The sequence below is a fragment of the Danio rerio genome, chromosome 20 (genome assembly GCF_052040795.2).
Source record: "Danio rerio strain M-AB ecotype USA chromosome 20, GRCz13ab, whole genome shotgun sequence".
Taxonomy (NCBI): domain Eukaryota; kingdom Metazoa; phylum Chordata; class Actinopteri; order Cypriniformes; family Danionidae; genus Danio; species Danio rerio.
In genome coordinates, this window is record NC_141040.1 from 48,971,781 (window position 1) to 48,994,076 (window position 22,296).

The 22,296-nt window shown below is 36.8% G+C and overlaps 2 protein-coding genes across 5 annotated transcripts in view; one reads left to right on the plus strand and one right to left on the minus strand.

Annotated features, from left to right (window-relative positions):
- atad2b (ATPase family AAA domain containing 2B) overlaps positions 1-12,361 on the plus strand; it is a 199,220-nt gene extending 186,859 nt beyond the window's left edge. For 2 of the 3 annotated variants that reach the window (NM_001365966.1, NM_001365967.1), the window contains 2 exon segments: positions 1,727-1,855; positions 8,113-12,361. In NM_001365966.1, the coding sequence (NP_001352895.1) occupies positions 1,727-1,855; positions 8,113-8,154 (171 nt within the window). In that variant the 3' untranslated portion in view covers positions 8,155-12,361. 3 annotated transcript variants of the gene reach the window in all.
- Positions 12,362-14,184: 1,823 nt separating this feature from the next.
- Positions 14,185-22,296, minus strand: part of klhl29 (kelch-like family member 29) — a 611,610-nt gene continuing 603,498 nt past the window's right edge. For both annotated transcript variants that reach the window (XM_087298740.1, XM_087298739.1), the window contains 2 exons: positions 15,250-15,394; positions 14,185-15,133 (listed from right to left, as the gene is read on the minus strand). In XM_087298740.1, the coding sequence (XP_087154866.1) occupies positions 14,950-15,133; positions 15,250-15,394 (329 nt within the window). In that variant the 3' untranslated portion in view covers positions 14,185-14,949. The remainder of the gene's footprint in view (positions 15,134-15,249; positions 15,395-22,296) is intronic.

Sequence of the window (22,296 nt, forward strand, 5' to 3'; positions counted from 1 at the left end):
CAGCAGCTTAAATAGATATATACATTTTTTTTAGGTAAAATTAATAAATAAACAAATATGAACTGATACATTTTTTTAAAGCAAATGGTAATTATACCGTTAATTAAATATCCTCCAATTTGCAACATTACCTAAATACTAAAACAGAATTTAGTCAAAATTTTAGTTCAGAAAAAGGTAGGCTTAAGAAAATAACACAACTTTTTTAGTCTTATCTTAAAGTCTTTTTACCTATCCAAGTTTTAGAAATAACCAATAATACCTTGAATTCTAGTTGATCATTTGGTATCAGAAGTAGCTTAAATGAAAGGCAAAGACCTCTAGATGATGCTTATTTTACCAAAATAAAATATGATCATGCCTTGATTTTTAATTATTTAATTAGGACAGTAAGATCTGACTTTTCTTAAACAAAAGTATTGTCACTTAACAGCAATAATGCAAAGTATAGAATATAAAGTCATGGTGCTGTGGAAAAAGAATTAATATTTTAATATTAATAATAATAATTCTGGAGGACTAATAATTCTGACTTCCACTCTATATGTGTGTGTGTGTGTGTGTGTGTGTGTGTGTATGTTTGTGGATTATATGTGATTCATTCATTACCTCACTTCCAGACTTGAAGAGAAATGACCCATTTTAATCTAAGAGCTTTTCTCCTTGGAACAAATAGAAAGGCTGTATGTGAGTGGCTTTATTCCTACCATTAACAAATCAAATACTAATTAGCGTCAGATTTGGCAGTGCGTTTCAGATCTGACCGCTTCTTTTGTGTTCCTTTTGTAAGGAGCAGTTCATCCAGAAATCAAAGCGGTCATTATTTACTCATCCTCGCGTCCTTCCAAACCCGCGGAGAACACGAAAGGAGAAATTCAATAGACCTTTTGTTGTCCTCCAGTGCAGTCATCGTTTTATAATTAAGATTGTTTTATATTTTACATTTTTCAAGTTGACGTTGTCCTTAGAGTTTGACAAGCACAGCAAATAAAATGGAAACGAATGTTTTATTTCAATCTTAAAGATTAAGAAATGGGGGATACATGGTGGCTTAGTGGTAACCACTGTCGCCTCACAGCAAGAAAATCACTGGTTTGAGCCCTGGCTGGGCCAGTTGGCATTTCTGTGTGCAGTTTGTATGTTCTCCCCGTGTTGGCATGGGTTTCCTCCGGGTTCTCCGGTTTCCTCCTCACTGCAAAGACATGCGCTAAAGGTAAATTGAATAAGCTAAATTGGCTGTAGTGAATGTGAGAGTGTATGAATGTTTCCCATTACTGGGTTGTGGCTGGAAGGGCTTCGACTATGTAAAACATATGCTGGAATAGTTGGTGGTTCATTACGCTGTGGCAACCCCTGATAAATAAAGGGGTTAAGCCTTAGGAAAATGAATGAATGAATGAATATTAAAGTATAAAAAAAATCAGTTAATCAATCAATTAATTTTTCTTTTACTTAATTTGTTTTTTTTCCTGTAGCAAACCAGTTGTAATTCGATTCTAAATATATTTGCTTGGTTTTAAAATGTTTAGGGCTTGTTTATTTTAGCTAATTTAGATTTTTATGACAAAAAGAGCAAACACAAATGCTCTAAAAACCTCTCAAACTTTAAATAATTGAGTGAGGAACAGACTGTTTCTTTGCCGCTGAGCTGTACTTCAGTTTACTTGGAATAAAGTCATGTGAGGTACTAGACAGTCATTTGTTGTTGTTTTTGCTGCTGTTTCAGGCTCTGCTGGAGCAGGCGGTGGTGAAGAGCGAGGGCTTCAGTGTGGATCATCTGGAGAGAGTTTACTCTGCTCTCAGCCAGTGCATTTACCAGCACCGCCGAGACTACGACAAGACCAGACTCATAGAGGTATACACACACACACACACACACACACACACACACACACACACACACACACACACACACACACTTGTTTCTATATCTCTGCAGGGACTCTCATAGATGGGGACCCTAATGAGGTTTATACTAGACAAACTGTATATTCAACCCTGTTACCCCAAAACTACCCCTATACCCAACCCTCACAGGAAACAATGTGCATTTTTACATTTAAAATACTTAGTTCTGCTTGATTTATAAGCATGTTCACCTCAATTGTGATCCTCATGAGTCTGAGTGCATTCAATTTTAAGTCTCTACCAGGATGTAAAAACAAGTACACCCACAATCATTTGTTGCATTTCAGTCCAATTTTTTATGCCTTTCACTTGCTAAGTTTCATCTATCTCATTCGTTTGGAAGTGTTATCGATTATATTACACAAGTTTCCACTACTGAATATCTGAATGGGTTTCAATGGATTGACCTAATCCTTTGAGCGCTTTTGGTCCGAACCCGGGTTCGGATGACATTAAAGTACGGTACATTTAGCTAGTGTGAACAATGTCTTCTGAACTTAGGTGTGCACCCGTGAATTGTTCCCAAGTCTGCCTGAAAAGAGGTGGTCTGGGTACTGTTCGTGCAAACTTTGGTCCAGTTCATTACTGATATGAATGTAATCATACCAAATAACAAAAGTGAACTGCAACTTTACAACAAACTATCGTTTTCATAAAGTTATTTCGTGTGTGTGTGTGTGTGTCTTTGTATCTCATACAAGTACACACACACTTGCTGGTTTCATAACAGTTGAATTTTATATGCCTTTTTTTGGTTACAAAAGCAAAAGATTCATTAAAAGCAGAATGACCGTGATATGCGGACGTCTCCATTTTAGCGCTTTACTTTCATGGCCGTCATTCTGCAACAGCTGTACACACAACTGCAGCTCGATGATGCAAGTGTACTGGCTTTCAGAAGGAAAAAAGACAGTGTGAACACAAACCTACCGAGAAAGTGGCAAGAGGGACAGTTGAACTTTGGTTCGGACCAGACATTCGGACCAAGTGTGAAAGCACCCTTACAAACTACACTGTTGTGACATCACAATCACATTGTGTCCTAGTAAATATAGGTTCTGGAGTGGATATATGAAGCCGACTCACTCCCTCGGTCAAATTTGAGGAATCAAGTGTACGTCCATGTAATCTTCCCTTGTTCACTTGTAGTAGACCACAGTTGTAAATGGCGGTGGGGATTCCATCGAGGGAACAAAGTGTCAGTGCATTTCTAAAAGTGGAGTGGAATGCAGCCAACAACTCACTTATTCTTTACAATTTTAATCACTCACATGTTCACTCACACTTACACACTCATTCATTCACATTCACTCACATACACAGTCACTGACTCACTCACTCACATTGCGTTTTTCCTTCAGAGCCCGAGCATGATTGCGTCATTGATGATGCTTCTGTTCAGTTTAACAGGATGTGAAGTGCTCACGCTCAGCACAGTGGACATTGCATTAGTTATACTGTTTTGTATTATATTATATTATAACCTTTATTTTACCAGGAAAGACACATTGAGATAAAAAATCTTATTTACAAGAGCGTCCTGGCTGAGATTAGGCAATACATGTCACATGGGTCTAACAAACAAAAAACAATTGACAGTTAACATGAATCACACATTGACAAACAAACTATTCAAAACATCTACACGCCTGAGTTTCAGTTTCTAAATCATTTATACTCTTTTATTTAAAAGAGCCTTTAGTGAAATCAATTCTTTAAACTGCAACTTTGTTTGCAGATTATTCCATGCAAAGAGAGCTGCGTATTTAAAAGCCTTTTTCCCATCTCAGTCCGCACTTAAGGAACAGACAGTAAATATCCTGTGACCGAAGGCCACAGTTAAGGACAGGCTTTTAACAAATGTAATTCTGTAGATATGATGGGAGTAAACCCAGTAAAGATTTGTAAACAAAGATATGCCAATGCTTAAGCCTACGAATGGACAAAGCAGACCAACCTACCCTAGTGTACAGCACACAATGATGAGTGAGAGATTTCAAATTTGTTATAAATCTTAGTGCACCATGGTAAACAGTATCCGATGTGTTGTTTTTAATCATTTGGGATGCTGTCAAATATTTTGCAGAAGAGATCCACAACTTTTAATGCTCATAAATTATCATAAAAGTCATCTCGCTGCATGTATCATGAGGTTTCCTGAAAGTTCAGCTTACGTGCAGTGAGGGCTTTGCGGCTTTAATAAACGACGACAGTTTGCGTTCATTGAACAGTAAGAATGATTAATAAATCCATATAAACTCCATGTAAAACAGTCCCTTAAAAGTGACGTCGCATCTTCAGTTTTGGACATGCTTTGCACTCACACTACAAGCGTAACATGCCTGAGCCCAACCAAACCTCGCTTTGGCACTCCTCTTTCAACTGGGCCAGGGCCTGCCAATTGAACCGTGCCTGGGCCCAATTCTGAGCATTCTCACCTGTCAAACAAGCTGGGAAATGCGCACAGGCACAGGTCGGAAAACATAGTTTAAGTGTGTCACACACACACACACACACACACACACAGTCACTTACTAACAGTTACACACATACTCACTCATTACTGCTCACTTGGAATAAAAACAACAATGTGCAAAGTATGCTCTGTGGGGTACAGCAATCACATCAATTGCTCTATTCACTAATTTTTTTTAGACATCCAGTGGGGTCAATGGAGGCAACCAGACTTTTAATTTCAGTTAGCCGGCATCAGGGCTTCCGGTTAATTGTCATCCCATAGAAAATTGCTGCGTTTAAGTTCTGATTTCTTAAAAAAAAACAAAAAAAAACAGCGGTCTTCACTACCTGGCTGAGGTATGATATAAAGTGGGTCTCAGACCAAACTAGAAGCACTGGATTAAATTACATTTTTCCGTTCCATGTCTTTAAAATATGGACATTTATTTTACTCCAGTATTTTCAATGGAGTTTCTGCGCTGGCCTGCTGCTAGTGACGGCATCAGCGTTTAAACGGTCTTTCGTCTCTTTTTAGCAACTTAACAACCAAATGGATGCTTAGGTCTATTTAACTGATTCTATCTGAATTACACTACATCATCTATGCTGTAAAAGTAACCATATGAAGTTGAAAATAGTCACATCATTGGCTAAAAAACACTCTGCATATAGCCCATTCATTTGCCTATAAAAAAGTCAGGGAAAGGTTAAACTACTTGCTTTCCAAACAATTGTATTCATGACACTGCACAACAAATAATATAACAATAAGAAAATACAAGTTTGCAACTTCAAGCAGCACTATGAACAGTTATTTACGACTAAAATTAATGGACGTGAATGAAACTGTCTCAAGCCAACAAGGTTCCAATATCAGCGCTCACTCGTACATTAAATAATAATGTCAGTATATTTCAGTTAACTATAATAACCCTGGTATAAACACATCCATTTGAATTCATATAAATGCAGTTTAGTTGTATTTACCTGTCTAAAAGCACTGGATTATAACACATTTGTTGTAATAGCACGTATAACACTATTAAAATGACACCATTATTAACTAGTAGCGCTGCACCGTCTAATGACCCGTGACGTTGTGTTCAGTCATGTGTCGTGTGTGTGTGTGCGTGACGGCGCTCAGACGAGACAGAAACACACTGAACAGATGCTGTGTGTTTGAATTACCCCGATGCTGGAGAGCCTTCGCTCGGCCTCATGGGAAATTACGGGCGCTGTTCTCCAATACAATAGTAATGGTCGCTGCCCAGCAGAAAACAGATTAGAGTTGCTCCAAGGAATTACGGCCGGCGTGACTGAAGGCTCATTTGCATGTTGTGTATAGCAGTTCCTCATTGAGAGAGGACTTTAATAGAGTCGTGTTTATTAATTCCAGGATCATTCTGAATCGAGAGCATCTGAAAGCCTGTGTGTGTGTGTTTAGATTTTAATCCACAGCTCGCCGTCAGATCTGTGGATCATTTTGCAGCCGGCGGACTGGATTTAGAAGCAATTGAACATGATTTAGTTAATTGTTCACACATTTTGTCCTGTTTGTAACTATTGGGAGTGTCAATTTGCACAAATACTTATGATCAATTGTTTAAATTATCAATTTGATTCAATTTTTTCATAATCTCAATAATGCAAGATTATTATTATTATTATTATTATCATTATTATCATTATTATTATTATTATTATCATCATCATCATCAGTATAATGACTAATGTACAAGCCAATTGCTGCAGGTCTGTTGTCTGTATGAGCAAATCATTTTTGATATTGTGTTATTTTATTCCCAAATATTCATATGATATTGTGCATATAAAAATACCTGGAGAACATTAGATGTAAAATGATGCCTGTTTTGTTTTTTCAAACATACTGTAGTATAGTAGTAGTACTGTAGTAGTGTAGATAGTGTATCATTTTAATGGATGCAGTGCGGTGTTAAACATTGCTGTTTTTAAAATAATAACCATGTTAAAGGTGCTGTGCGTAAGTTTTTGAAGCATAAAAACACCATAATTTGTTTGTAGATATTTAAGTAACGTGCTAAGTGAGCATTCTTGTTTATATGAAAAACAATGCTGAAGTCAGATATTCTGCTTTGAAAATGTGAGTTATGGGCCGAAGGGCTGTCTTTATTTTGGTTCTTTTAACCCACCCTTTTAAGCCGAATACAGCCATTCAGAAGCACAGAATAGTTCACTCACTGCACTCCAACGAAATGGTAAGGTTTACAATCTAGTTATACATATTAAACCTCTTTAACATTATTAGACATACATGCTGAATCACTGATATGTGTTGGCTTGCACTAAGTCACAGTTCTGAAGTTTAATTTTAAATCATTTATTTTATTTTCAAGATCTGAGGTGAACTGATAGCTAATGATCTGCGGCTGCTTTCAGTAGTATGGCAATACATATCCAGTAAAATAACATTTGGACTCTTAATATTAGAATTTAGCACTGAATAAACCACATGAGGTGCACCTGAGGTGATTGTTGTTCACCTGTGAGAAATAGAAGCCCTTTCTAAAACAGAAATTTCAGGTGTTGGTTAGGACGAAAACTCCTTTAAGTATGTGATGAATTTCTTCTACTACGTGCCGCAGCTTTAAGGAAACAGTTCAAAACAGCCTTTAGGCTTGATAGTCAGGCACACTCGCATCAATCTGGCAACCTGTGTTTGCATGGACTTGTCAAAGAAGGAGCCAATTGAAAATTTGTTTTTATCCAGGATTGCAATACCTATTTCAACCACAGGGTGTCACACTTACCTACTGCACCTTTAAAAAAAACATTAAAATTTTTTTTTTCATTGATTAATTGTTGACATCTCTATAAGCTATACGTTTAATCAAATAAATGCAGCTTTGGTGAGAATAAAAATAAATTAAAAATCTTACCCCAAACCTTAATTTTTTAATACCTTATCTTGTATCTACTGTATATATCATACATCTACATTTCTAATTCAAAATAATGTATTCTTGAACTTTAAAGTTTTGTTTTTAACATATTTTAATTTGGTATAGCTGAATAACGAAGCTGTATTTTTATATTATCTTTATTATTATTATTATTATTATTATTATTATTATATATTTTTTCTTAAGTCTGGTATTGTGAACCTCTTGGCCAGGTCACTCTTGAAAATGAGATCTTGACCTCAATGGGTTTTTGATCTGTTTGTTAAATAAAGAAACATAAAGTTCTGAGTTAATTTTAGAAAAGCACAACTGTATACAAGACATTGTTGAAGACAAAATTATTAGCAGTCCTGTAAAGTTATTAATAAAAAATAAATTATAGGAATTCCAGTGGATTTCTGTGTTTTCTTATCTCAATGGAATGACCCCTGCAATTTGCAAAACTTCCTTTTTGTGTTTAGCAGATGCTTATTTTTTTATAATTCACCTAACTTACCTTAAGCCTTTATATTGCACTTTGCTAGCCTGTTGAAAAATAACTTATCAAATATTATGTACTGTCATCATGGCAAAGACAAAAGACATCAGTTATTGGAAATGCGTTATTAAGACTGTTATGTTTAGAAATGAGTTGAAAAAATCTTCTGTTAAACAGAAATCACAGGAGAGCTTAAAATTCTTAACTGTTAGCTAATAAACTTTAACTGTATGTGTGTGTACTATAATTATTCTTTAATGTCTGGTGGAATCCACAGTGAGCAAACAGTGCTGTTAACAAAGCTGTTTTCTGTCTGTTGCTTTGCAGGCCATGGAGAGGCAAGTTGAGCATTTCGAAACATTCCTGTGATGAAACGAGGGCTTTCAGAGAGAGGGAGAAACGTGAGATCGAGACTCTTTTGATAGCAGAGGGGAAAAGCAGCGTCCTGAGCCAAATCCTCCACACCGAGCCGGTCTGGACGCCTCAAGAAAAACACACACACTCACACACAGAAGAAGAAAAAAAAAGAGGTGCAGACAATAGAAACAAAGGCGACTTGGTGCTATCATCTCAGGTACCTGAAACAGAACCAGTCTACAGAACCAAACACAACAAAAACTCCTGGAAGTTTCCTTTTCGTTCCTTTTCGTCGTTGTTTTCTTTTCTTTTTTTTGGTAAACTCACACACATGCCAATTGCCGGTGATCATTCTTGGTGCTATTGGGTGCTATTGTTCTTTTTATTTTCCGTCTGCTGCTCCTTGTTCTTCTCATTAATGAGCAAACAAAACACAAACCGTACAAAATAAAAGATTGTGTGATGTCACAAAGCAACCTCAGCCTCCGTCTACTGGACGCAAACAAACAAACAAACACACACAGATATTCTCACCAGCAGTGGAAAAAATCAAAGCACCTGGTCATTTTCTGTGGAAAAAAACACACATCACCCTCTTTGTATAGCTCTGTAGTGTCACCATTGAGATTATCAACACCTTTTTAGATACTTCTGCTGGAAAACGAAACAAACACACATTTTGTAGGGACGTCTTTAACGTTGTTTTCTACTGGGTGTTAATTGTACGATTCGCAAGAAGACCTCTGTATTGTAAAAACCCAACTTTACCTTGTGTTCTCTGACCAAGATGTTTGTAGAATTGAATGAAAAAAGACAGATTTTGGTTTAAAATAGGTCTTTAGGAGAGAAATGGTATTATTTTTAGAGCCATCACATATTCCCCTCTTTAGAATAGTTCTTTTTTTGGCATTTTAACTGGATTTATGGCTGGATATCTGGAGATTGCACTGCCTGGCGTGTGCCTTAACTTTTAAAATAGGCTGAGGAAAAAAAAAACATAGATAATGAATATTGACTATCATTGTTTGTGGACAAACACTTTTTAGGGAATTGGAAAAAGTTGTCTTTTCGATTGAAACGATGCGGCTTGTTGTTGTAAATGTTTGCCAATCTCTTCTCAAGCCACCAAACAACATCGTCATGGTTTGTCTGGTCACTCCACCATATGTGGCTTTCATTTGCCAGTCATTTTTATCATAACATGACCAATTTGGAGTGTAAATTGTTTGCAGATTGTTGGTGAAAGTGGCAGTCTAGGCAGTGCTGATTTTTTGAAACCTAAAGCATTACTACATTTTTTGTTGTTGTATATGTTTTATACTTTTTTTATTTACCCTTCATCGTGTTTTCTAATCTTTAGCTGTTAATAAGGTTTTTTTTCTGTTGCGTTGTGATGGTAGCATTAAAAGGCAGTGCACCCAAGAATGAACATTAGCTATTGAATAGATAGAGTTACTCAAAAATCACAATTCCACCATCTTTTACTCATCTTTTACTTATTTCAAACCCATTTTTTCCCCAAACAAAAATGTTGGAAACTTGTAACATTTGACATACATAGTATTTGTTTGGTAAGACTGTATTTTGATGGCGCCTCTTGCACATTTTGTTGACTAAAAGTTGCATTGCAACTACATGCCAATTACATCTCATTTGAGTATTAGTAAACTGTCTGTTTAATATCTGTTGATTCTGCTCCTTCAACAGACATTTAACTGACTATGAGGAACTTTGCAAGTACATGTCAACTTACACTAACCCTAACCCCAACCTAACTGTCTACTTATAATCTATTGAGAATTAGTTGGCATGTAGATGCAATGTAACTTAAATTCAACAAAATACGTTTAAAGGACCATTAAAATGTAGCGATACCATTTTGTTTTTCCAATATTGATGTCAGTGGGTACACATTTTCAACATTTTTCAAAATATCTTCTTTTGTGTTCTTCTTTTGAAGCATTTGGAGCAAGTGAAGGATGAGTAAATGATGGCAGAATGGTCATATTTGGGTGAACTATACCTTTAATTTGCAGGAAATTTAAGCTGCAGATGATTTTTTTCTTCTTAAAGAATATTTTTTGCGGATTTGTAAAGCGCTGATGTGACTAAAGTTAGCTACTATGAGAGTATAAATAATAATACAGGCAAAGCTAGATTAATATTGAGTGTCCTGAAGAGGTCTCATATACCAAAATGATTGTTCTGTGCCAGAAATTAAACATTGTTACCTTTAATCTTGGCAAAGGTTCCTAAATTTCTCCACAAGAAAGAACCGGAACCAATCATTGGTGTCATAAGAATTCATGTCTCCTCAGGAGATTAATTTTGCTTCGCCTGTATTTTTTTTTTACTCTTAAAGTGCCAGTAGCTAACTTTAGTAACAGTAGTATTTTATGTAACACTCAAGAGTTCTGGTAGTCTTTGACTTGCAATTTATGAATCACCATTTTATGAAGAACCACAGTTTCAGCTTAAAAATCTTCAATGTTCAACCGAAGACCATAATTGTAATCTTGGACGGTCTTGGAATGATTAAATCAAATGCAAATCTTCATATTTGGGTGAACTGTCCCTTTAAATCTGGTCTCCCTCTCCAAACTTTCGTTAACTCTCTACTTTTATCGCTTTGAAAAGAAAGATAATCCAAGGTTAGGAGTCCTCGTGACCTTGTCTAGGATTCGGTGCTATAAAGAAAAAGGAAAAAAAAAGGAAACACTTTAAGACATATGCAAAAGAAAGGAAAAGACTATGAGTTAGCTTTGGACTACTGCAGTGCGAGTGAGAGACAGAACCACAGCTACCTCAGCAAGTTGTTTTCATGCGAAGAGACGAAAGTAATGACCTGTTTACTTCTAAACAGTATTTGTTGACCTCTATAAAAAAATCTCTGCGCCCTTCAGAAATTCAAGCTAAGGTACTGGATCACCTCATGTGGCTGCTGCAGTAATCCTCGAGGTTTGTTCGGATGCGTTTCTTCACTTTTTTGTTGTTGTTCGGGGTTGTTCTGCTTATGAGCCGAGAAAAGAAATGGCATTTTAGTACAGGTGAAATGTTATATACTGTATATTTCCGGGGTTTTGTTTTGATTTCTACATGTGCATCCCATGAATTTCGTATATTAGTGGCCATGTTTGTTTCGTACTTTTCAGTCCATTTCATTAGCCCCTTTTTTTATTATTATTATTCTCAAATGCCGCCTTTGTGCTATTGCATGTCCATTCGTTATTTATTAAATTATTCGTCATATGTTCAACATTTTGTTCAAACGAAACCAATTGGAAACTTTGTTACATTAAATTTGTGCCGAGACAAACGATGTAGCACGTTTTTTTGTAGCAGGTGTTGCACGACGTTCAGAAACGGGGTTTTTACTGGTCTCAGGTCTCTGCTACATTAATATTTATTCCATGAGGGTGGAGATGATGGTGGCTATGCTTCTTTTTTCACTTATTACCATAGAGGATGATGTTGGGGGGAGTTTTTATGCGCATTTTCGGGTCCCCCTGTAGTATCGTCAACATGCTAATCTGGTGTAGCGTTAAAGAAACTACTGTAATGCTGACCATATTGGAGAGTAATAAAAATAGAGCTTTAGATAATGCCAAATCTTAAGACAAATACCTTATCCTACGAAGCTATTTACTAGCGTAATGCAATTGGCCTTTAATCAAACGTCGGTCGGCACGTACCACGCAAATGGAGTTTTGCATTGCAGAAGCACCACTAATATATTTTTTGAAAATTAACTCTTCAAATCCTGCATTTAAAATGTTACAATGTGGAAGTCTATGTGTTTGACTACAGTTCTTTACCTTTAGTTGACCAGAGTTTAATTCAGAGGATTTTTACTGAGCGTAGGAAGTCCATAGAACAATAGCATTTTGCTTTAGGTAGACTTAAAGACCCACTAAACCTGTTTTTATTTTGTTGTATGATGGTCAGGAGTTTCTTGGTCGACGCTGTATGATGGAGGAAAAGTATTTGGTTGGTTTTTACTTAATTAGTAGATCTTTACCCCTTTATGATTTATGATGGTTGAGGGATTTTGTTTTTTGAGTGTTTCTAGAATTTGTGCCCCTTTTATTTTTTACTACCATGAAGCAAATCAGATCCACACACATTGTTCTGTCCTTCCTTGCAGTCCTTCTTTTTGTGAAATGATATATTTACTGTAATAAACTGCTGTGATATACTTGAATAAAAGGTGCAAATTGAAGTCGCTCTGGTGTTTCGATTTCAATCCGAGTCGTGGCTTGATTCGTGATTGGGGGTTACAGCAAATGTTGGATGGTCTGCTGTGTTTAAAAAAAAAAAAAAAAAAAAAAAAAAAGGAAAATTTAAGTACCAAAAAAAATGATCATTTTCTTTCACATATATCAACTATGGTAAAATAGCCATTGTTAATTATACAGTTGCTTTGCACAAGGCTCATTTTACAACAACTTGGGAGTTAAAATGTTGTTACCATTTTGATTCCATCCAGCCAGTGTACTGGTCTGGAGTGCATTTACCAAACTACACCATAACTTGCAGCTGTACTACCGTAGTACGATGCATCGCTTGGCAAAAGAACTATGTAGTGATGAGAGATTCTCAAAACTGTTGTTGCTTTGTTGCAGATTAATCATTTAAAGCATGTTTGTTTTAACATACAACGTCTATAATGACGCTCTAAACGGGGTGGAGTAACAACTTCTGTAGAGAAAAAAAAAACAAAAACTTTATTTTTGGTGCAAATTCTATTGTTTTGCAAGCACTTGCATAAAAAATATTAGTAAAATATGATAATAAAATAAAATAATATTAGTACAATATTACCACAACAAAAATTCTCTCGTTTCCCATATTAATTGAAATATACATATTGGGCCAATAAAAATATTATTAAGATTATTCCATATTCTAATCTAAAACATAAAAACCACTTACAAAAAGCTAACACACATTTTAATTTCCTATGTATGTTTAATGGTTGTAATTTACGTAAATTCGGCATTTAAATAATAGGTCACCTATGGCTTTCATCATGAGCCACGGCTGTGTTTAAAATGGCATAAATGTTTTTAAAGTGCGCTACAAAGGAATGCAATTTTCAATATAAAGATCGCTAAAATGCGAATGTTCATTGGAACGATGGATTTGGGAAACGCCAAATAAACGAACCTTATTTTTATCGACGGAACTTGTGACCCCTTGTGACTTGCAAAATGCACCCCTGGTCGAAGCATGTTTAGCTTAGCATAAACTCCAAACATTACTTCAATCCACTCGAATAGTGGCTTAGCATTAGGACTGTCACGATGTCTATTTTTTGTCGTACGATGTATTGCACTGAAATATATTGTGATAAACAATACTATTGTAATTTTAAGACTATTTTATGCCACTCATTATGTAATGCCTGAATGACAAGATAATATCATCACAATTCAAGTACACTCTTTCAAAGAACACATCATTTTTTTATTAAGAATATTTCATTTAATTAGTTAATTTAATATTTAGGCACTGGAATCCGAATGTGAAAACGCATATCCTAATAAATAATAAGTTTTAACAAAAAAAGTGCAAGGTAAAAAGTAACAGAGGCTGTGATATCTGCTACCTGATCTATTTTAGTCGTCACACACTTAAATGAAAATACACTGAAGTAATTTATAGCAAATACTAGAGTTTTTTTTTTAACCATACTTACACCGACACCTCCAATCGGGATAAAAATGTTGTGCAATCAGCTAAAATGTTGCTGAAATTGATGTTTATGTATGTATTATGTATGTATTTGGTGATATATTGAATCACCAAATATGATTGAGGTTGTGTCCATGTGCTGTGCAATAAGTCGACATATTGATTATTATGACAGGCGGAATTAGCATATTTATCAAAAATGACCAAAGATTTTTGATAATTATCCCATTTAAAGCTTGACTTCTGTATCTTGGTCTTAAAAATCCTTTACAGTTATTCAGAAACGTCAGTCTTGGATACAATAATGGGTTACACAGTGTGGGAAGTCAATAAACACTCAATCACTTCTTTAGAATTCTGGATATGTATTTCAGCATTAATAACGTAAATTGTTCCGGTAGGGTACAGATTTACAGACACTGTCCAATCCATTGAGTTTTTCTAAAAACATTTATACACAATTTGTATCGCCTTTTTTAAAATATACATATCTTCCATATAATACAAAGTGTCTCCTTCCATTTCCTCCATCTGTATTCGGCCACAGCTGCAGGCTCGTGGATTGGAATAAAATGCAAGGATACAAAAAAACAAACCCACAAAGGAAAGGTCGAATGATTTACACAGAACAAAATGAAATGAAACTCCTCTGGGCATCACAGGTTCTGGTATTTTGTGCTTTGGAGTTCAGGAGGGCCTTCCGTTCGATCCGTTCTCTGTATCACTGGCCCTCGCTGGAGGGCTACATGACTAGCATTGACGTCCTTTAGAGTCTTGCTGAAGTCCCATCACGATGCATCTGATATTTATATTTATATATATACGCGACATACAATCCCATTTTCTCATCTCACGACATGACTACCAATGAAAAATGACATTTGACGGAAACTCCATGTGGGAGAAGAATATCAACTCAAACATTAAAAGAGGAATTAAAAAAAGAAAATGGCATTTGGCTGACCTAGAATACCGTTCCGATGGCACGACACCTGAGCGAAAGCTATGCTACGGATCCCTTGCCGTGACGGTCCAACCCAGATTGCCCGGCTGGAGCTCGATGAGCTGATTTAGGCCAGTTTGTGATATTAGAGTCCAGAGCCTGGCTTGTTGTCAGCCGCTCTGAATGTACTTCTTTATAACCACACATCCGTGTCTGAAAAGCGGACACGGCAGATTCTGCAGCAGCGTCCATGTGTTGGTGGAAGGGTCAAAGGTCTCCATGTTCCCCAGCGCTGGTCCCTCGCTGCTCACGATTCCTCCCGTTGCATAGATCTTCCCGTCTAGGATCGCCGCACTGTGGGGGGAAGGAAGAGCAAGAAAATGTTTCCATTTCATTTACGCCGCACCATTTGTAATGTGGAACATCGTTTATTGCATCGTGTAGCGCAATCTACAGTTCATTAGACCAACCTGCAGAACTGCCTGGAGTGATTCATGTTGGGGCCAGCTTTGATGTTGCCCTTGTCTGGGTCGTAGATAGTGGTGGCTCGGGCGTAGGCTCCTCCCAGGATGAAGATAAAACCATTGAGGCTCACAGCAGGAGCGTACTTGTTATCTAAATAAGCCCGAAAGGAGCACAGGAGGAAAGAGAACAACAGATAGAAGTTACTTCTCTGATGTATGTTCCAGCCACAGATGAATTTTTTCTCCCTCTGGAATAATGGCTTTATCTGGGGTATGGGCAATGCAAGATCTTTGGTGCATTTTCGAGTTACGAATAAATTGTATTGTTGCTGGTACACCGTAATGCTTATCAGCACAAATCTGTTGTACTTTTAGGAGGTGCTAGTGTAATGGTGGATAATCAATGAGGCGGATTAGGATCTGGCGTACTGTGTGGTTTCTGCACGATGCCATCGCTTGGCGATCTTCCGGAATTGAGTTCGAAAGGACTATTTGTAATGCTTTTATGATTTTCCCAGCCTCTTTCGTGACACATTACACTCCCCATGTCTACGTATCCTTTCTGCCTCATGTTATTAAGCAGAGAATGACAAATAATGGCAAACAGATATATGGCCCCTGTTCCGTCTAATGATTCCATACAGAGGAAATTACCTCTGTAATACCCGAAGACCCTTCACAGCGTGACAGGTTTTACTCACTCCATCCTTCTTCGCACGGGGTAAATGGCCAAGAAACAGAAATAATCACATCTTTTCATGAGCAGGCAAATGACTGACAGCCCAACGCATGGACGTGAACACGAAAAAGGTCGTTGAGCCGAATGCAGGAGAGAGGCTATCAGCCTTTGCTTTCTGACAGAGAAATTGTCTCCCAAACGATTACAGCTGGGCCAATTTATTACACCTATGAATAATTCACGTGGCTGCGTTCAAGGTTTTGTTTTTGTTTTTTTTCTCCCCCCTCTCCTCCACACCTTCGACTGACACTCCTCGCTTGAGAAGCCGAGCACAGAAGCGATCTGTAAAACAGCCGCTGGATTTAATGCTTGAAGAGGAGGTGTGAGATGGGCTCTTGCTTGGCGCCGTGACTGCCAGGTGCTTCTCATTAAAACCCCCCCACCGCTCAACTCTGACTGACGGTCCAGATAACGCCCTCTTTTATAGAGCACTCCGACCCGAATCACGCACAGCAAGCGTTGTGGAATTGATCGGCAGCATAACTCAGATGGAGGCATCATCTTCTGTAACAACAGCACAGTTCTGGCGTCAACTCCCCCCTCCTCAAACACATCTTTATATTCCCCTCACACACACAAAAAACGACAGCTTTTATGCCGAGTCACTTCATACAAACTCCCAGAGTGCTTTGTTTGCGTCATAAGCGTATGCATCTCGAGTTGTAGGATCAGCTCTGTTGAATCCTAATCTCACCCTACGCAAAGCTCTGTTTATCTGTTTGTTGTCTCGTGTTCAAACCCAACGCTGATGCTATCAGCAGAGCTCGTTGTTGGGTTTGGCCCACGTTCTGCCTGCCGCTGCTACTCGAGGGGCTCAAATGCGACGCCAAAGCTCGGTCTGCATCTTTGATGCTGAAATCCTGCCACCGGCAAGACGTCTCAAGGTTTCGATCAAATAGGGGAGGCCTGTACCTGGCACAATGGAGACATGAGAGATTCAGCTGTTTTTGAAAGCGAAACAAGACAACAACAACAGTTCGTGGCACCAATTTACAGAGGTGTCTCGCTCAATTTTCAGGAGAGGTGAAACGCGCCACGAGAAAAGCTATTAAAAAACTAAAGAAAGGGGCAAGGAGCTGTTTGAATTGCAAGATTCCTTGAGAATCTTGTTGGAAATGGGGTGAGGACACCGGCAACAACCTTCAGTCTGCAATAAACAAGTTGAAGCATTTTAAGCGAGACTACTTCAGTCAAACCCATCTCACTCTGACGGACGTCTCGGAGTACCGCCTGGCCAATTGACATGCTTTAAATGTGCTTCATAAACACAGGCTACCCTTCGTAGGGATGTTTGTCTGAGTCTAACATGGAGTCCGGCGATGGGCAACTGGGAGCCCGTGCGGTGATCACTCATCAGACTGTCCAGAGGCTCCCTGAATCACTTTTTAATGTGCCTGTTCTCTAAAGACGGCCAGCAATCTTGTGTAATTTGTACAAGCAATTGTTTGCAATCAATTCTCCTCCACTGTCCGCGTGGCTTTATGCACTTTCAGTGGCACTTTGCCTGCTCGACCTTCACTGACAGCTTGTCTTGTTGGCACTGGCTGAACTAGTGTTTGCTCAGTAGTGTTTACAGGTCTTCAAACAACAGACTCACATAGGGACCTTGAGGAAATGAACCTCTTAAAAGCCTTCAGCATGAGGCCATCACCTGCATGGACACGGCAGGGGAAAATATGCAGTGGTACAGTAGAACTGGGGGAAAAACGGCCAATGGGAAAAATCACACAAAGATGTTCACATTCCATGCTAGTATTTACCCTACATATAAAAGTGTATATGCAGTAATACTGGATGGAATTCTGTAAATTATGATGAAATACTTTTACAGAACACATATCGTGTCAGATATTTATTAAATGTGACCAAAATCTGTCATGAAGGTCAACATTTGAAAACTGAGATTTATACATCAATCATAAGCTAAATAAATAAGCTTTTCATTTATGTTTGGTTGTCAAAATAGGGCAATCTGAGGGTTGCTGAGAAATGCTGAGAAAATCAGCTTTAAAATTGTCTAAGACGCTCCTAGCAATGTACAGTGCTATTAAAATATAGCTTATGATATATTCACTGAAGGAAATTTAGAAAATGTCCTTATGGAAAATTATCTTTTATTCAATTCAAGTTTCAACAAATATACCCATGCAATATATATATTAGGCATAGTATAATAACCGTTTGCAAGGTATACAGCGGTTTGGAAAAGTCAAGGTTTTAAAACTACCAACATTTTCTGCTATACCATTCCTATGATATATGTAAGATTTTTCGTTTTCTAGGACAACAGTATCTCCAGCAGAAAAGATCTCCAAAGATGCCGTTTTAAATTAAAAAAATCGGTGTTTCTGAAACTAATAAAGACAGCAGAAGTCAATGATTCATTTTCTTTATTAAGCCTGAAATGTTTACTTTTCCAAAATATTTTAAATGTTTCCCAAAATTAAAAAATATTTTATTGTGGAAAATATAAACCGGCCACTTTATTAGGTACACCTTACTAGTACCGGGTTGGACCCCCAGAACTGCCTTAATCCTTCGTGGCATAGATTCAACAAGGTACTGGAAATATTCCTCAGAGATTTTGCTCCATATTGACATGATAGCATCACGCTGTTGCTGCAGTTTTGTCGGCTGCACATGCATGATGCAAATCTCCCATTCCACCACAGCTCTCTATTTGATTGAGATCTGGTGACTGTGGAGGTCATTTGAGTACTGCAAACTCATTGTCATGTTCAAGAAACCAGTCTGAGATGGTTCATGCTTGATGACATTATCTTGTTGTATTCTGCAGACCTCGGTTGTAACGAGTGGTTGTTTGAGTTACTGTTAGCTTGAACCAGTCTTTGCCCACAGAACTGCCTTCACTGGATATTTTCTTTTTTTCGGATCATTCTCTGCAAACCCTAGAGATGGTTGTGCGTGAAAATTCCAGTACATCAGCAGTTTCTGAAATACTCAGATCAGCCTGTCTGGCACCAACAACCATGCCACGTTGAAAGTGACTGAGGGTTCAAAAAAATCGAAAATGCTAAGAAAATCAGCTTTAAAATTGTCTAAGACGCTAAAATTGTCTAAGACGCTTTCTTCCCCATTCTGGTGCTCAGTTTGAACTGCAGCAGATCGTCTTGACCATGTCTACATGAATAAATGCATTGAGTTGCTGCCATGTGATTGACATTAGAAATTTGCATTAACGAACAGTTGGACAGGTGTACCTAATAAAGTGGCTGGTGAGTGTGTGTGTATGTATGTATGAATGAATGAATGTATGTATGTATGTATGTATGTATGTATGTATGTATGTATGTATGTATGTATGTATGTATGTATGTATGTGTATATATATATATATATATATATATATATATATATATATATATATATATATATAGTTCTGTAATTTATTGGACATAACACAAAAATAAAATTCATTATTTATATACATTATTAAATATTGATATGAATAACATAATAAAATAACTGAGAATTACACATTCAGTACAGCTATTGTTAATTACAGTTTAACTTTAAATATGATTAACAATTCATAACATTAAGACATTCAAACGTAAGTATTTTACATTTTGTCAGTTTAGTGGGTAATTTGTAGGAATTTGTACAAGTTCAGTCGTACAAAAATGTACGATTTTAAAAAGGAGGCGTGGCACCCAACCCCACCGCTAACCCCAACTGTCATTGGGTGATGAGAAAATTGTACTAAATTGTACGAATTGGCCACTAAATCAAAAAGTTATGAACTGCGGTCAGATTGCATTGGTTTATCAAGGAATAAACATTAAGGAAAATGAATAAATGCTGTAAAACATGTTTATTATAGTTTCTTCAAAATAGTTTTTCATTATAAAACTGCTAATATGCAAAGCCTTACTGTACACTATATATTCAGTGCCAGTAATTGAAAAAGGTCTAATATTAGCTCTGTTGCAGCTTTATTTAAACCTGTATCTTACTGTTACCAATGAACACCGGCCAGAATGTTAAATAACCTAACCATCCAGCACAAATGTAAACATTCAAATACACTCGTGTACAAACGACCATAACAACAATAAAAGACAATGATCTCTGGTTTATGATCGGCCAAACCAGGTTCCCTCTACTGTATGAAACTTAATTTAATTACCAAGTTAATTTGGTTTATGAAATGGCTTTTATGATGCCCTAGCACAGCGGTCACGGAGCTAATTGAAGGCTGAAAGTGAAGACGGCGAGTCTGGATCTCCAGGATCTGTCCTGCTGTTCTTATGCTACCACTGAGCCCTCGAGCAAACAAACAGCCCTATAAAACAGATAATACACAAGCACCTTCTGGACCAATACACACTTTTATAAGGCAAGACACTGCAGGAGAACACAGTGAAAAAAAAAAATAGATGAACTAGTATTACTCACCATACTCAAATGACTGAATTGTAAACTGGTTTGCTGAAATGTTATTTAATTTGGAATTGAGACATTAGTTCAGGACAGTTCGCCCAAAAAATGAATATTTACTCATTATTTACTCTCCTTTAAATATTTTTTTTTTTCTGTTTAACAGAAAAGAAGATATTTTGAAGAATGTTGGAAACCTGTAACCATTGATTTTCATAGTAGGGAAATCAAATACTATGTAAGTCAATGGTTACAAATGTCCAACCTTTTACAAAATATCTTCTTTTGTGTTCAACAGAAGAAAGAAACTTGTAAAGGTCTGAAGCAAGTAAAGGGCGGGTAAATAATGACTAAATTAAAATGTTTGGTCTGTCTTGATATCTCTTTAAATATGCACTAATTTGCATACATTCCTAACATAAAAATAAAACAGGAAACACTTCATCAGATTTTTGTCACATACTCGAGTCAAGGAGCCTTGAGGGGATTTCACAAATCTCTCTTACTTTATAATTCAGAAAACACTGCAAACAGCCACAAAAATAAATAAATTACACACACACACACACACACACACACACACACACACACACACACACACACACACACACACACACACACACACACACACACACACACACACACACACACACTGTGCTCAGCATAGATACAGTGCTCAGTACACCCCTCACAAATCTTTCTTTTGGATTAATATTTTTTATAGGAAGCTTTAAAATATTATATGTGTGCAAGTACATTAGAGTAGTCAGTACTGAAGGCAAATGTGGAACAAACCTTACAAAGTAACTTACGATAACGGTACAAAAATAAGCACAGCCAAATGTAAATGTTAGGAAAAAACATTAAATCAACATTTTAAAAAGAGCAAAAATCTTGATATACACACACAATTTTGTTGAATTTTTTTGTGAATTTGAGTGTATTATCTTTCTATTCCTAAAAACGTTTGGTGACAAAAATATTATTTTAATAAATATTTGTTTAATAAATCTGTTTTGTTTAAACGCACCAATAAATATGACATATTCACAGAGAAATGGATACAGGGTGTCTGCGAGGCCTTTAAAAGTCTTACATTTCAAAAACTAAATTTTAGGCCTGAAATTTACTGAAATATTGTGTTGTAGATCTTAAATCATTTTAAACAAGTCTTCATTTTCTTCTATCCATGTCTCCAATCACCAACAATCCATCTAAAAAAAAAAAACCTTCACCCAAACTTTATTTCCTAATATGTTTCTTTTTATTCTTTTTTTGAGGAAAAGTTCTGTTATAAATGTGCAGGTATACATCTCGGGTTTATTCATTGTTTAAAATATGTGGCAAAGAATTATCTAGTTAAATCTTTTTGGGTGAGGCAAGTAAACCTCTTTTCTAGATGACCAACTGTAAAAAAAATTAGTCTTGTATAAGTCTGATATTTCATTTATAACGGTCTTTAAAGTCTAAAATTTGACTTTGTGAAACCTGCAGAAACCCTGGGATAAAAGAAAGTCATTTTCAAAATGGGCTGTACTCATTAATGCTGAGCACTGTCTATTTATTTTCCCAGGAAGAATGTAGTAGTGTACTATGTTGCATAAACTTATACAGGTTATGTATGAACATATCCCTTTGTAAAAACCTCCAGAATAGAGGGATATATTTCATTTTTTAACTCCCCAAGTTAAACAGTTGAGTTTGACCAATTTTTAAGGTGGCAGGAGCACTTTTAGCTTGGCTTAGCGTAAATCATTGAATCAGATTAGACCATTAGCATCTCGCTCAAAAATGACCAAAAAGTTTAGATACTTTTCCTATTATAAGCTTCACTCCTGTGTAGTTACATCATGTACTAAAAATCAACAGAAAATGGAAAGCAGCTATTTTCTAGACTGATGCACGGAACTATA